Source organism: Physcomitrium patens, chromosome 23 (assembly GCF_059467195.1).
Source record: "Physcomitrium patens ecotype Gransden chromosome 23, ASM5946719v1, whole genome shotgun sequence".
Classification (NCBI taxonomy): domain Eukaryota; kingdom Viridiplantae; phylum Streptophyta; class Bryopsida; order Funariales; family Funariaceae; genus Physcomitrium; species Physcomitrium patens.
The window spans coordinates 10,322,259-10,338,462 of record NC_143432.1 but is presented as its reverse complement, the minus strand read 5'-3'; the positions used below and the strand labels follow the sequence as shown (position 1 = coordinate 10,338,462).

The window sequence follows — 16,204 nt, the reverse complement described above, 5'->3', positions numbered from 1 at the left end:
TGAAAAACGTGATTGGGCACCAAGCAGAATGTCATGGTCATGGCTTTTCTGGGTGAGGTGGCGGCGTCAGAGAGACGAATTACTTACGCAATCACCATTTGGACGCCTAGGTGGCCCATAACGGCCGTGGTCAGTTGCGGCCCTCGCTTGCTGTTCGAACGCACGCACGCATTTACGCACGCACGGGTTATTTTATCGAGTGCGATGGTGCCGGTCGAGAGTGTTGAGACTTGTTGCGCAATCCGGGATCCGCGTGGAGGCATCGATCCCGCTCTGAAAATGTACAATTCGTCGCCTGCTTCCTCTGTCCATCACTGTTGCTCTATACCCACGATATCACCTGAATTGCCGAATTCGTGCGGTTTGAGTACTTCACTGGCACCGACGGCCACCATGAGGTCACACTGAGGAAAACCACACTCAGTAACAATCGGAAGCACATTCTCAACGAAATCGCCCCGAACACCTCACCTTACTGACTCGTCAGTTTGAAGAAGAAGAGGAAGAAGAAGAATGGGGAAAAAAAAGCACAAGCTCCCTTCATTTCCTCATTGATCCCTCAGCACATGCCTTCGTTAAGCTCACAAACCCGAGCACGAACGATCTCATCTCCTGTCAATCCACTGTCTCCGCAGCTCAAACGTGTCCACCAGCATCCGATTTTTAGGGCTTGGCTCCATGGCTCTTTGTGTCGGCGAATTTGTTCGGTGTTTGAGAGGTGATCTTGTCAATCCAGCAGGTGGGAATTTGGGTCCGCCGCCGTGTTAGGTAATCCTGACGTCAAAGGTGGGAAATTTGTGAGCAGGTCGTCCGCACGATGGAGCGCAGACAATTCCACGGCAAAAGTCCTCCTGGTGGTGAGCTATGCATGCAAAAGACTGCATTCTTTTCTTTTCAAGGAACCATATTTGCTAGTGCAATGAACTTCAAGTGCGTCGATGTCGAAGCTCTTCAAAAGGGTTCGACAATTGTGTGCTCAACGCAAGAGATTTGTGGATGAGGCAAACAACATCATCATCATTTACAGTATGAAAGCAATTTTTGGAACAAATGAAAGGTTTATAAATGTAAGATTGTAATTTAAATGCCATAAGAAATACAGTTTGACCCTATTTCAACACATTCTCCTGTTGCCACTGACCTTTCGACACTGTCCTTCTGAATACTGCATATAGTTTGACCAATTTCAACGCACTCCAATAAAAAACCTTTCTTTCAATATTTGAGTTTTTTAAGCACCATGTTTCCTTTTGTCATTGTCTTTATACTACATACCCACTTGCTTACATATCCACTTGCATTCTAAAATTGAAAGAATACAACTCACTACACCTCAGACGTTTTAACACCAAAAGTATTGGGTATAATCAAACGAGTTCCTTGTTCCTTCAAATTCATAGCAGTTATTTATTTTTGTATATTTATATGTTCAATTTTGGGGTAATTATAATATTTGTTGTAACAATGATATACATAAGATTCAATTTTTAGGAGTTCATTGCAAAAAACAACATATTAAATGTAATATCATCAACTGTATTAAATTACCATATTTACACATACCATAATGTTTTGTGTCCTTGTTTGTTTTTTTTTTTTGTTTTTTTTTTTTTTTTTTTTACTTAACATAATTTTTTATATGACTAACATTTTATCAAACTAGTAACAATAATCCACTGTCATAACTATATATATTTAGTTATATATAGTTGTTGATTATCAATACTGTATTTTTATATAATTTTTAAAATCAACGTTGGTATATTGTATTGATTTAAAGGTTTTAAAAACATTGACTAATGATACATTTTTTTAAACAATGTCAAATTGCAATCCTAAATCATACATTAATTTATCCTAAACTTTGCAAACTGCACTTTGCAAACAACGTTGTAGAGTACAATTTAATATATTGCTCAACATAATTTAAGATTATTGTATTTCTCTTATTCCAGAATGCAGTGAGATAAAATTTCAAATGAAAGTAAAATTGTACTTAAGTATTGATTAATTTTTATTGACCTTTTTTGGGATCTTTTATAGATGGTCTATTTGTTTTGTAGATTCAGAAAAATAAACTAAAAACTAAATAAAGAGATTAAAAATGTATAACTAAATAATATTATACCATTTTTTAAAATGTAACATAATAAAATTCCAAATAAGATTAATAAAATATTCACAACTATCTGTTTGGGTTGAAACTTTATATTGTTTGATTGAAAGTATCATAAATTTTTGAATTGGAAATGTAAATAAATTTAATCTTAGATAATACCTCAAATTTCTTGATTATTGATAAAATTATCAATAAAGACATTTAAAATTCTTTTCTTCAATATTATTAATGATTAAACATGATTCTTTTTTGTTTGCTAAAGAGAAACAAATTCTGCCTTGTGTATATATTTGAAGGGTATCAATAAAAATAAAAATAAATGTGTACACATACATACATACATATGACATTCAAAGATCTTATCTCCAGTGATCATTTTTTTCTTTATTTCTCAATACTCACTATAACATATTACTCTAAAGAACACAACACGTTTTTCATAAAAAAAAATTGGAATGTAATATTTACACTTGCACTTACTCATATTTATTTCTAGAAACTGAATTATATTTCATTTGTAATCCATTCAAAATTATATTTCTTTTATTGTCAATTTAATAAGTGATGTGTAAATTTCCAGTTATACATTACTTTGGTGGGAATCCCAAATCTTTGTCATTATTTTCATATAATTTTGCAATCTTTATCCATATCCCACAAAACATTGATATCCACGCGTTTATTGCATGGACACCCTTGTGCCACACATCTCTGCATACACATGGTAAAAATCTTACTTGCACTAAAAGTAAAAAATTAGGATAAATTTACAATTAAAGGTTACATTATTAAATACTTAAAAAATATTTAAATATATATTTTTTTAAAAAATAAGTGTAAATATGTTATGAAGTTATATTAGATTTAATAAAAATAGACAAAAAAATAAAAGAATGAAAGAGGAGTGCCATGAGCAACTGCACACAAATCCTTTACTGAAAATTCATCCTATAACTTTTTAGTGTAAATTAAAGTTTTACTGTGTGTATGCGGGGATGTGTGACATGGGGATGTCCACATAAAAAAGGATAAAGTCTACCAAGCAATTCCTATAATGAATTACAATCAAAATTTTGAAAGTAATTTCTTTTAGTACAAAATGTTGTCAATTGTTTGAAATAATGTGAATGTGATAGATTGAGTTGGCTTGAAGCTGTCACAACAAACCCATCTTTATAAAATTCATTTATATGTTTGTTTTGTTTTGGTTTTTGGTTTTTTTTACCATGATTTGTAATTTTATTTTTATTTTTATTTTTTGTGTGTGTGGTTGATGAAGATTACTCCATGTGATAATTTGTTTCATCACTTCTCTAACCAAATATTTTGTGAGAGATGGAATTTACTAGTTTGTATAAAACAAACAACATGCACAACCATCATGATATTACATTAGTTAAACTCTTTTAAGAAACAAAATCATTGCACATCACCACATCCCACAACATTATTGTTAATTTAGATCCCAAACAATCCAAAAGCCAACTAATAAATAAAAAAGTAAAAACATTAAATAAACAACATACACAGTCACTCACAGTGATAACTAAACTCGTCTCAGGCTCAAAACACATGCAAGCTATTAATGACACCAATGAATGAACCCAATTATTTTGTCCATAAGCAATCCCCATGTGGAAACTTCCCACTCATGAAACACACTCACATGCATATAAACATAAACAAATACAACAAACTGTACCACACATACGCCGAAATGAAACAAAAGAAACACACCAAATCCAAAAACATTACTTAAAAAGTACAAAAATTAGTTCTTAATAAAGTAGTCAAGCTTGTAGGATTATTATATATGAGAATGGAAGGGGGCACGTCTTGGAGGGGACGCCCAGCTAGGGATGAAAGCATTAGAATGAAAGTATAGAAACAGGCGACGGATGATGAAATCACATTCATGCAGGGCCATGTCCTCTTGCTGCGAGCAAAATCTCACCGCCCGGGACAAAAGCGTGGGTTCGTCGTCTCTGCGACGAAGAATCGGGGGGCTTGGGCTAAATCGGGGACTTACGGGGGGGGGGGGGGGGGATTTCATTGACCGACGCTGATTGAGGAAGATGACACTAGCGCGCGCTCGGGGAAACCGTGAAATTACCGTGAATGGCAACGGAGCAAGAGAGGGAAGTGGAAACAACGACATCGACGAGGAGGAGGAGGAGGAGGAGGAAGAAGGAGTTGTGTGGCCCCGTTGAGAAGCGATGCTGGGTGGTTAAAAGGTTCAAGCAACCGCAGGGACCCAATTTTTAGGCAAAAGAAAGGGGGGCGAGGAAGGGCGGGCCGTGTTGGCATGATGCTACTGCTCTGCTGTGCTGTGCTCTACCACTCCGCAGCAGCAGCAAGTGGGTAGGGGGATGTGTCGCTAAAGTCTTCGCTCCCTTCCCTCCCGGGTCTTTTTTTGTTGACAATGGGGACGTCGCCTGATAGTAGCTTGGATGCATCGGCATCTTGTTTCTTCATGCGTAGCTACAGGAGCAGCAGCATTCGGAGGTGGTCGCGCGCAGCAGGGCGGGAAGAGTCTCTTGTTGGTGTTGGTGATGTTGCTGGTAAGCCGAGGGAGAGGAAGAAGAAGAGAAAGAAAGAGGAGGGATGAGGAAGATTCTACCTCGTTGAGAGTCTGCCCCATGTTTGTGGGTTTTCCTTTCCAGCTCTAGTTTTGTTGTGTTAAGGGTTGTGTGTGGCGAAATTGTAACCAGTGCCCATTTGTCTTGAAAAAGAGATTGTGTGTGTTGGACGTCGTTGTAAGCGCGTTGTGGCGTGGGTTCGAAGAAGCGAAGTAGAAGAAATTTCGTTTCCTGTGCGATGTGTTGTGTTTTGAGTTTTGGGTTTGTGTGATTGGAGCTGGTGTCGGTTGCAGTGGCGTTCGTAGTGGTTGTAGATCTTTGTTAGGGCATGTCATTTTAAAACCTCCGTAGATTGAACCATTCCTCATGAGTGTACTGTTTTTACGGGCTTCAAGGCTTTTGCGTCTCCGAAAGCGTACTCTGAGAGTTCAACCCGATTCCACAGCTTCCGAACGACTGTCACCCTTAAGCTTGCTTCAGTTGTAGGGGAGCTTCGAATCAACGCCGAATTGAGCCGTGAAGTGCAATTGGTGTAGTGATTAAGGAGCAGGATTCTGTAGTTTTGAAGGAAGTGCAGGGAATTATGGTTGTTCTTGCCATAATTTGTAGACTACCGGCGGGCGATTTCAGAACAGTTGTCACTTCAGGACTGCCGAGCGAACGGTCGTGTTGAGAAGCAATTCCACAATGCGGTGCGTTTGTTTTGTCCCGAAAACAACTGACGAAGATGACGATCCAGTTTATCAGAAAGGGGCCAACTCCAGTCATTCTTTCGCTCAATCTGTCGGGTCGATTGGGCCCCGTTCTATGCACAGCAGCATCGGAGGATATTCCTACTCCAGCCAGGATCTGCAGGCCAAGCCGCCTGGCGCGGAGACGTTCACCATGGTGGAGCTAGCTCATGCTACTGCTAATTTTTCTCCTCAAAACAAAATAGGGCAAGGAGGGTTTGGGACAGTTTATAAAGGTAGGCTCCGTGATGGCAGAATGGTGGCAATCAAACGAGGGAAGAAGGATGCCTATGAACAGAGGTTATCGGTGGAGTTCCGCACTGAGGTTGAGACGTTATCCCAGGTTTGTGAGGAACCCTCTCTTAGCTCGAACTAGAAGGACCTTGTAAATTCCGCCACAACCACAAGCATTCGGAAGAAAGTAACGATGCTTACTGTCTGAACTAGTTCAAATACTCATTGGTGTGCAGGTGGATCACTTGAATCTAGTCAAGCTTATTGGCTACACGGAAGAGGGTAGCGAGCGCATCCTCGTGGTGGAGTTTGTCTCAAATGGTAACCTTGGTGAGCATCTCGACGGTACTTACGGCAAAGTGCTGGACATGAGCACACGGCTCGACATTTCCATAGACATTGCGCACGCACTGACATACCTCCATCTCTACGCGGATAGGCCCATCATTCACAGAGACATCAAATCGTCGAACATTCTCCTCACCACCACATACCGTGCGAAGGTTGCAGATTTTGGGTTTTCGCGAGTTGGGCCGTCCACGGACGTCGGAGCGACCCACGTCTCCACGCAAGTAAAAGGAACTGCAGGTATGCATGCAAGACTTTGCAATCCTATGCTATTCGTTGTTGAGGGTTTTAGGGTTTCACGCGCAATTGTTGGAGACTCACCTGTTCAGCTATGGGTGTTGTTTTGCAGGGTATCTGGATCCCGAGTACTTGAACACGTACCAATTGAACACGAAGAGCGATGTGTACTCGTTCGGCATTTTGCTTGTGGAGATCTTTACAGGGAGGCGGCCTATAGAACTCAACAGGCCTAGTGATGAGCGCGTAACCGTACGGTGGGCTTTTCGAAAGTTCGTGGAGGGGAATATCATCGACATACTCGATCCCAAGCTCGAGAGGTCACCGGCTGCGGTGTCCGTGATTCAACGCCTGGCGGAGCTTGCATTCGCATGCTCTGCGCCTACGAAGGGCGACAGGCCGAGTATGAAGAAGGCAGCAGAAGTTCTGTGGGAGATTCGGAAAGATTACCTCGCTGAGCATCAGAAAGAGGAGAGGATCAAGGCTGAGAGGTCGGAGAGCATCCGAATGGAGAGCGCGAGAAGTGACATGTCGGCCGATTCTCAGGTCTCGCTTCACCAAACCTCAAACCGCCGACGGCCATCTTGGATTCAATAAAATTCCCCTCACTTTCTGTATTGGTTTCGTTCGATGACATACCCTCGGAGCTCACGTTGAGTTCATCTGCAAGCAGACCACTACGATCTCCGCAGCCTCCCATGATGTTCGTGGGCAGCTTATTTCGCTGTAGTTTCAGAGGAGACTGCGATTATGGCACATTAGCACCAGTTCTAAAACCGAGAAGGTACTCTGCACCGGCAAGACAGTGTCATATAGTTGTGGTGGAACCCTAGTGTGTGCTTGCTCACTGCAAATGTGAGGTCGTGGGACGGATCTCTCCATGGATCTCTCGAGAGAACCGCGAGCCAAGGACAGCAGCGCCGGAGGTACCACGTCTTGGAATCGATTGAATTGAATATTTGTGAAGGATGTAGAAGTTTGCATCAGATTCAGTGAGTGTTTTGTGCATCTCCAATGGCGCAGGCACAGGGTAGTTGAGCAGTTGTGCAGCAACTACCAGTGGATTGTTTTGTGAGCATTGGCTTTGCCACGGATGTGTTCCTAAGTAATGCCAAGTATTATAATTCTCGCGCAGAGGCCTTGAATAGATGATTGAGTTATTCACATGCTTAGATCTAACGATTTTTCTCGTTCCTAATGACTCATCTGCATGCCTCGATGTACGATTCTTCTACTCCTCTCTCTAAGGTTCTCGAAGTATTCTCTTCCTCGCTCTACTTTTGAACATGAGTGGGAAACTTCAAATATTGTATAATACCAACCGGAACAAACTCAGCACTGCCAGAAACTCACTGAGGCCATAACAGAAGGTGTTAGCAATCTTAGCTTAGGCAACATTAGGCAGCCCACTCAAGGAGTTGTGGTCGACTGGGAAAAACCCACTTCACGAAGAGGTAAAGAATTTTGAGATCAGACCTAAGAACTGTAGGCCAAATGTAGACGCCGAATTGAAAATCACATTCTAGTGCATCAGTTGCTAGTTCTTTTGCATGCGCCATAAATTAATGGGCAAATATCTTATAGGCCCTTGAACTTTCTCGAAATATCAAGACTACCCCTGCTTTTTTTAATAATTGCAAAAATGCCCTTTGGGCTGATAACCTCTCTAATTCCTGGTTTTTATTTAGTTTGAACTGGGTCCCGGAGCAGGCCCCAAGCAGCACTTTCCGCACCAGCCTCACATTGGAGAAATGCTGCGCATATAGGATCGAAAACTTGGATGAGACCCTCGAGGCGTGTGTTGCTCTTGATGTCGATCTCGTGTAATTCAATGCGATCGCTCCATGGCTACCCCAACGTTAGCAAATTCTAGATCTTGACACCACACATATCAATGGCCAACGTGTTTCGTCGTCTCCATGAGTTTCTTACAAAGATGAGATCCAATGAACCCACCCGCATCGATCATGCAAATCCTCAGGGGCTTGATCTCCTGCCCATCGCTTTCACTCCTGACGTTTTCGAACACTTGCTATGGTTTCTGGAGGGTGCTACTGCAGAGTTCGTGGAAGAAACTATCATGGGGCAGGATCGCTCCAGATAGATGTAGTTCGGTCTACATAGCATTGGGTTACGAGACTTTCTTCCCAGCAGCATGCTGCGGAGTGCTACACCCCGATCGGTATCTTTAGTGGAGTTGAAGCGTCTCCTGCCTTTTTTGTATGCACTGTGAAGAGATCTTTAGGATGTCTGCTCCCAGGGACTCAGCACGAGAGAAATAAAAAAAGGAGCAAAAGGGTTCCTCTTACATGGCGTATGTGCACCTCAATCAAACATTACAAGGAAAATTGGTCATCGTAGTATGAAAGTTTTGAAGGTGTGTTTCTTCCAGGGGGTTTGCTGATTACTTCGCAACTTTACTGCCAGTAACCAGTTGAAGCCCGCATTTCAGACCTTCAATTTAAAGCCGCAGTCCACGGCAATGGATCTTTTAGCACTAGGGAAGAATTTACCGATCCTCGTTCAGACCTTTTTTTTTGTGCTCCTTTGAGCGTGGGCTTAGGCTACAGCTGTTGTACACTACAACAAATTCAGAAATCCTGCATCTGAGTTTGAAGTAGTACTGATGGAACTCTGCCGAGTAACAAGCAAGTCGGTGCCTGAACGCAATTTTGTCTTTTTTGTCACTGGAGCTGCCAATCTTTGCAGAGACTCACCTTTTTTTTTTTTTTCTTTTCTTTTCTAATAGTACTTTGTTTTTCCACAAAGAAGTTACTGCTTTAAAGCTAAACAGGATGTAACACTAGTTCCAAGAGTGTTAAATTTGATGGACATGGTTGTGAGTCTTTCATTGCCGTGCTTCATAGTTTTGAGGGTTAATGGGGTACTTGGGTTAAGATACGTAGCTAGCTAGCTGCGATGAGGATTCTATCTTTACTGTACAGAGGAGTCCCTTCCCTGGGATTGCAACTCGACTCACGGAGACCGTTGCAGTAATTTCACTGCATCGGAGCTGTCACAGTGAAGACATTTTACCCCTACATTTGGCCCATCGAACTCATTGCCAGTGTAATCGCTGGTTGAATGAGAGGCAAATTCTTGTACCATTCGTCTGGACAGCATACCAATTCAACTTGTTACTCCTCCAGAGCGCTGGGGGTGTGCGAAGAGGACTTCGGTGAGAGGGTCCCATCCAAGTTTCCAATCCTGTATGCGCAGCATTTCATCCAATGTGAGGCTGGTGCGGAAAGTGCTGCTTGGGGCCTGCTCCGGGACCCAGTTCAAACTTAATAAAACAGGAATAAGAGAGGTTATCAGCCGAAAGGGCATTTTTGCAAATATCAAAAAAAGCAGGGGTACATGTGATATTATCAAAACTTGAGGGGTATTCTTGATATTTCGAGAAAGTTCAGGGGCATGTGTGATATTTGCCCTAAATTAATTCATTCTCAGCTCCTGACGAAGTACGTCATCAGTATGTTTCAAGCCAATTTTCAATCTGGGGACTTTGTCAGAGTAAATTCTTCTTCACCATGAAGACTGTTTGCCACTAGCTTCGAGCATTTATCACATACAGGTTCTAGTGCACATCGGGCTCGGACAGCCTCACGCAATCTAAAGGCTTCACCCACGCCTGTACCTACTGTGATTGATGGGTTTCCGCCTAACGGAATCGAAGAAAGACGAACTGCCATCGACCATCAACACAAGATCGTGAAGCCGCGTGATCGGTCAGCACTATTAGGAGTTTTCTGTGATTTCCAGGAGGTGTCTGACAGTGGTAATGAATCATCATTACGTGAAATCTGAGCATGAAACTGGAAAGCATTTCATGGATGCGGTAATAGAATAGGAAATGCATCGTTGGAGGTTGAGGTTGAGTGTTTTTTATTTGAGGGAAGTGGTGGGGAGCTCCAATCGGGGCCAGGGATGCCGAATTGGCCGTTGGGTATCTGCGGTGTCAAATTACTTTATTCGGCTTATCCATGTGGCATTTTATAGCTTGACTTTTCCAGAGATGAGGTCACAGCCCACTCCTTCCATTTCCAGCGACGCGTGATGGTGGGGCAACAGGGCCTGGTGAGTGGACGTGAGCGATTGAAATAAATTCCTGTAATTGCCAATTCTCTGAAAATAGATTTCCGCCCTCTTTACAGGGATTTCCTAGTGGTTATTGTAGATGGGATTGGACGGATAGGTTGGTTTTACTGCCGTGCGTGAGGTGTTTGAAGGTGACTGGGCCACACGAGCATTGGAACGTTAGTGCGCGCCAAGACGAGGGTACACAGAAAATTTCAAAGTGACCCGGTTTTCCAGCGCTCCAGTTTGGTCGTTCCGCTGTGGGAATGCTAGCATTGATTATTTTTTTTGTTGTTGTTGATGCAAATCATGATCCCAGCGATGGCGTCGTTGCTTTCTCTCGCCGCACGAGCTTCCGGCTGGATGTTTCACCGGTCGAAACTATGAAATTTTGTGGATTCTCGAGATTTTATTCAACAAAGGCGTGTCTGAGTTCCCGTTTGTGGGTGCGGATTCCGGGGTTTCCGTGAAACGGAGGATTGGCTTAGCTTGACTCCTGGGGGCTTTGCTTTGCTTGGCATCTCTTGGCTTCCACGTTTCCGGATTCAACAACAGGTTTAGGAGATCAAAATCGTGCCTTCTGTAGATTTCGTGGTCCAGATTGGTGAAATGTGGATGATGGGTATCGGATTGCGTAATGTGGCGTGAGGTAAGTGGGCCGCTGCGTAGGCGCCACCAGTAACGCGGACCAATTCACGTTCATGTCTTCTGTCTTCTGATTTGCGATTATGCGGACAGTGCTCCGGGACGTTTGAACGTTGCAAGAATGAATTGAAGAAGGCAAGTCAGTGTGAAGAGTTCCGCTGGTGATTGGGAAATTCGCATCACGCGGTCTCATCGCTGATTTTCGCAGGAACATGCATTTGTCTGTAACTTTCTTTCCTGTTGCGTTGTGATTTTGAAGATCTATTGTGCAATTGATCATGTCCCAATAATCGAGTTCCTTTGAGAAAGGGGTTTCAGCTTAGGAGTCCCGAAAGGGGTTCCTCTTGGATTGCAGGCATACTTTTTATAATCACCTCCATCCAAGGTTTTGCTTCGCCGTCCTTCTCTAACGGGAAGATCATCGCTGCGGTCGTGCGGCTACTACCAGAGTTGTGGAATTCCATATTCATGAATTGAGAATTTGAGGACCTCCTGAACTATTAATTCATCAATCTCCTGCACGAAGCCGCGCGATTTTAGAACACAGTGAGGGCTGTTGGTGTTTCTCCCCAGGAATTTTCGATCTCGTAATGAGACCATTCGGAGCAGGGGAAATTGCGCGGGATTTTGAGGGGGGTTGTGAAGACTGAGTCAATCTTAGGGAGGTCCAACGGATGGCAATGTAGAGTAATGTTGGCTCACTCGACGATGCAGCACAATAGATTTCTGGTGTCTTAAACATCGCGCATCATGCACAGGCAGGCTATGCTTGTGTCTTTGTCACTGTCCCCAGCGTCCACTGCTGCCATGAATGACAAGCGCTGGGCTTTCCTGGTGCGTTTTCCTCCCGTGATGTTTTACCGTGCTCATGTGAAATATCTCTTAGTCCTTGAACGTGATGAAACTACTGATGTATACACCCTGGTCACTTGCACGTCTCTGGGATGACACCCTCCACGTGTCGGACGTACTCTTTCTCATTGTTAGCATGGATCCTTGACTCACAGGAAGAAATAGATGCGCCTCAATGGGCAGACCTGAAAGTTGAAGAAGCTTTGGCAAAAGCAGGAACGATTGGGTAAGCATCTTGGAGCTATGATCCTGGTTTTTTTCTTTTGTAAACAGCCTAATTAAATGTAAGATGGGATCAGGTACCTCCAGAGGGGATTGAAGTATCTAAATCTCAAGAATTTGACTCGGGTCTCTCAACGTATCACATTCTCTTAATCAAATCACTTTCACTTTCACTCATCGCCTACTTGTACCTTTGAGGCAATATCTTCATGCAATTCAGCTGGGCTTTTGCTGTCACCAGCACCTTTGATGAGATAGATCAGCTTTTGGTATTGAGAAGCAGTTAAAAAGCTAACCTCTCTGTGTCATTCGTTTGCCTGCAGAGACGACCCTTGGTTCTATCGTAGCCATTCGTAAGTTTAGATTCCCTTTCAATCGTGCTTTCTCGTCACTCAGAATGGATTGTGCCACCCGTACATTGGTCTTTCCTGAGGTACCCGGCATTTGTGTTTTACTGAATTACCTAAGACCTGTGCAGGCATCACGAGGTTCCGCTAACAGATATTACCGGCGTTAACGCTGCCGACATTAAAGACCTAAATTCCAACTTCCGAGCAGCTCAATTAGATAGGAAGAAGAAGCATGGTACGTCGAAAGGGAAGCTTGCTTTTGATGGTGCCACTGTGACCAAGACCAAGGATACCATCAAGGAAGAACGTCACGAAGAAAGTCCAAGAGCTGTGTATAGCTCAGGGTGCCATGACACTTTTGTTGAATCCCCGAAGGATTGCATCGCTTCACCAATTCTATGTAAATCACCAGAAAATATCTTCGGTTCCCGGAAGTTCATAACTACTACCTCAGATGACTTTCTGAGATCATCTGATGGACTTGGGGCTCTACAAAGCTTCAATTCTAGATTCAATTTACGTGAAAGCCTTATTGCCAATGGCTGCACCAGTAGGGATTCTGATGTAAGGAACAGTCAGCCAGAGATAGTGAAAAGCAGACACAACAGGTCCATATCGGATTCATCAGCGGGGCAGTCAGGAATTTGTGAGGATGAGGACACATCAGCCCAGCCTAAAGCAGCTTGGCAAGATGCAATTTTTTCTAGACTGAATGATACAAGTAGTCTGAGAAAGAGCCTCGGTTCCGCAGTTAGAGGGAGGACTGACGGGTCTGATGACGCTTCTGTCAACAAACAGGGAGCAGGTATTGTGGTTTTCAGATTTATTGTCTTTAGGCTTTCTTACGAAAGCTCGAAGACTGGCCTGAAGCATTTAGAATGTTAAAATGTACAATTTTATGCTGTCTCACTAGCTTGGAGTCGTCGTCACCCACTTGCCCACAGTGTATGTGACCCGTTTCTTCGTTGCCCGCTGAAAGCAATGTTTCCGCATTCATTAAGTATCATTTGACACGTGTGGTGCTACTCTGCAGGTACACTTCCTAAATCTAGACTGGTCCGTCAAAGCGCGGAGCAAAGCTCCGCAGTGCAACCAGCGGTCAGCAGTTCTGCGACAGGGTTTACCGCTATCAAGAATTATGATGGTGCCTCGACTGCGAGTTCTCGATCTGATGCTGCCCGTTCTTGTGACGTGAGCTCTGGTTTTGGATTGGTCAATAAGCTGGGAGTTAATTCCTCTGTTCAAGCTTTTGATGATATTCGTAGAATGAGGAGAAGCTGGGGGTCTGCATTACGGGTAGAAGTGAGTGACGATTCGTCAGTTGAAGACGCAATTGCGAAGCATGACGTTCCTGAAGCGCCTCCAGTTTCTGATGCGAAGGCTTGCTCACCTCTGAAGCTAGATAGAATGGCAATCGACTTTCCATCAGTGGTGGACTTGAAAGCTATCAGAACTGATCTCGTAGAAAAGAAGCTACCTGACATCGAAGTGCCTGCGCTGGCCCGGGCTGGTGAGCGCAGATCACAAATTTTTAGTGGCAAAGGGGAAGATGCAGAATCGTCTTCACCAAGAGTTATTGCAAACGGATCGAAGAAGAACTTCAGGCGGTCTGTGTCATTTGATCATACTTCGGGTAGGGGGGCGGACAAGACCCCCGTTCCATCTCGAAGCTCTCTTCTTCAGCAAAAACAAGCTTCAAGAGCTTCTCCGATTTCGGCCTCTCGTACTAATGGCGTGGTTAGAAAAGGAGAGAAAGTCAGTCTCCTCTCGAAAGGAGGCAAAGAGAATACGAGAATCCAATCTCCATCGAAGTCAAAGCTCAACCCAGGTACTCTTCAAATCCCCCTATAAGCAACAAAAAAACACAACATTAATAGTATTGTTCATCTTGACTGAAAAAATTTACATTGCTCAGTCCTTGAACAATGTGATGTTTGATCAGTTTCTTGGAAGGTAGTTCTGGAAGCTGTAGATCTGAAATTTTAATAGTTGACCGAAGAAACCCTCGCACAAAAATACGTGATCAGTCAGTTTGAATAGATTTTAACCATCAGCCTCTCTTGTACTGTCTTTTGTATTCTCCTGACAGAACCAGCAGTAAGCAATCTGTTGCCCAGGATGAGTCGGCAATCCGTTACCAGGACGAGTATGCCGAGCCTGACGTTTGCTGCCCATGCTAGAGCTGCCATGAGAGAAAATGGAGGATCTAATCTCAAACCTAGCAACAATGGCGTTCTAGACACAAATGTATTAGATTCCAGTAAGGCTGCTACATCCACTGCTACGTCTGCCGTTAGGAAATCTGTATCAGGATCAGAAATCGGATCTCGGAAGAAGACGGTCGCAACTCCAGTTACAGTCTCGGTATGCTCAGCCTCATAAGTAGTGCTCACTCACAAGTTACCTGGCTTTCCACCCGTTTTGTTGTACCGATGTTGGATTGGTGTTTTACATGTACTCTCCCTGCATACAGAAAACCCCCTCTAAAACCAGGCAATCAGCATTGCGGTCAAGTATGCCTGTGTTTTCTTCGTCTTCCGTCAAGCAGGCTGGTAATCCTGTACCAGAAACCGGGATGTGCCATAAGCATGAACAGAAGAAATCTAATAAGATGAGCAACGTAGAGACAGATTTAGCAGGTCTACAAGCAGAGGTATTCTGTTCTTGCTATATTGCATTTTCTACCATTTTATATAACTCTCCTGATTCATGTCCCTATTCTTGACTTCATCGTGTAGAGTCTTCTATGTGGTCTTAGATCTGTACGATAAGATGCGTTGGCGAATCATTATGTAGAGCTGTGTACTCACTGTGGGCGCCACAAATGTTGCTCGTTCTCTGTGTAGCACAACCGCAAATTTCGGCCCAAGACCAAGTATGAGCCTAGAATCCACTCTGTGAAAGACATCAGGGAGGTAATTTGTGGATGATACTATCTTTTTGCTTCTGCGGTTATGGCCACTTTTTTTTTTTTTTTTTAACTCTTGGCTCTGAAGCACCTCAACGTCAAGTATGTCTTTAATCATCACGCACAATGTCTGGTTGGCTTGGTCCAAAAATTTGTTTCTTTTTGCCTCATATCGAGTTCCCTTAACCCACAGGATATTGTTCCACTTGTGCAGTGGGAGGCTAGAACCGGACAGTTATTTTATAACTTGCCCCCAGCAGAGCGTGAGAAAGCGAATGTGGAAATTAGTGCTGCAAAGCAACCGCGGCTAAAATGAATGCCATATTCATATATCTACACAACTTCACGCAACTTTCAGGTTGAGTAGCCTCCGGCCCGTTAATGGGTTCCGGTTGCGACTTGTATCATATCTTTGAGTAGAAACTGATACTGGCACTGTACAGTACATTGGAGCGTCTCCATTCACCCTTGTACTCCTTTCATCCGTGGCTCGAGGCATTGGTTGTAGAAAATTATTGATATGAACATTTATTCGCTCCGTGAGAACGGGCAGAGAAGATAATTTGTGTGTATGTACAGGAGATCTACATACCCGAAGGAAACCCACCCTGCTGAATGTACTCGAGATATTGTGCCCTTAGTTATGAGCTATTGTGTTAACTTAGTTTCCATGTCCTGCTTCAAACCCATGGTTCCGACCAGAGAAAAAGGTAAAGAAGAATGTGGAAATAAAACTCAAAACTAAGGTCCTTCCGTGCTTGGGATAAACAGCAAAGTAAATCTCTTTAGAATTGGAGTTCTCAAGATGATGCTGAGTGCACAATTGCCGGGCTCTTTTTCATCGTCTACTGCGGATGGTGAGCAGTGTCTTTGTTCTGAACGTCCGATTCGTGCCAATG

At 43.4% G+C, this 16,204-nt stretch overlaps 3 protein-coding genes across 4 annotated transcripts; all 3 read left to right on the top strand.

Annotated features, from left to right (window-relative positions):
* Positions 1-3: 3 nt before the first annotated feature.
* Positions 4-1,059, top strand: LOC141044827 (uncharacterized). The gene is made up of 2 exons (XM_073530571.2): positions 4-281; positions 806-1,059. Exons 1-2 carry the CDS (start codon positions 34-36, stop codon positions 921-923), a joined length of 366 nt encoding a protein of 121 aa, XP_073386672.1. The 5' UTR covers positions 4-33; the 3' UTR covers positions 924-1,059.
* Positions 1,060-4,181: 3,122 nt separating this feature from the next.
* LOC112275731 (calmodulin-binding receptor-like cytoplasmic kinase 2) lies at positions 4,182-7,382 on the top strand. Of its 2 annotated transcripts, none has more exons than XM_024506343.3 (4): positions 4,182-4,680; positions 5,094-5,772; positions 5,900-6,251; positions 6,361-7,382. In XM_024506343.3, the coding sequence occupies exons 2-4, from the start codon at positions 5,386-5,388 to the stop codon at positions 6,843-6,845; spliced, it is 1,224 nt and encodes a 407-aa protein (XP_024362111.1). In that variant the 5' UTR covers positions 4,182-4,680; positions 5,094-5,385; the 3' UTR covers positions 6,846-7,382. The 2 variants fall into 2 exon arrangements, with proteins under 2 accessions (XP_024362111.1, XP_024362112.1); XM_024506344.3 differs by having other exon boundaries at positions 4,317-4,764.
* Positions 7,383-10,482: 3,100 nt separating this feature from the next.
* Positions 10,483-15,867, top strand: LOC112275916 (uncharacterized). The gene is made up of 9 exons (XM_024506677.3): positions 10,483-11,807; positions 11,981-12,051; positions 12,371-12,400; positions 12,526-13,202; positions 13,431-14,225; positions 14,487-14,761; positions 14,871-15,050; positions 15,244-15,312; positions 15,520-15,867. The coding sequence occupies exons 1-9, from the start codon at positions 11,724-11,726 to the stop codon at positions 15,619-15,621; spliced, it is 2,283 nt and encodes a 760-aa protein (XP_024362445.1). The 5' UTR covers positions 10,483-11,723; the 3' UTR covers positions 15,622-15,867.
* The last annotated feature ends 337 nt before the right edge of the window (positions 15,868-16,204 follow it).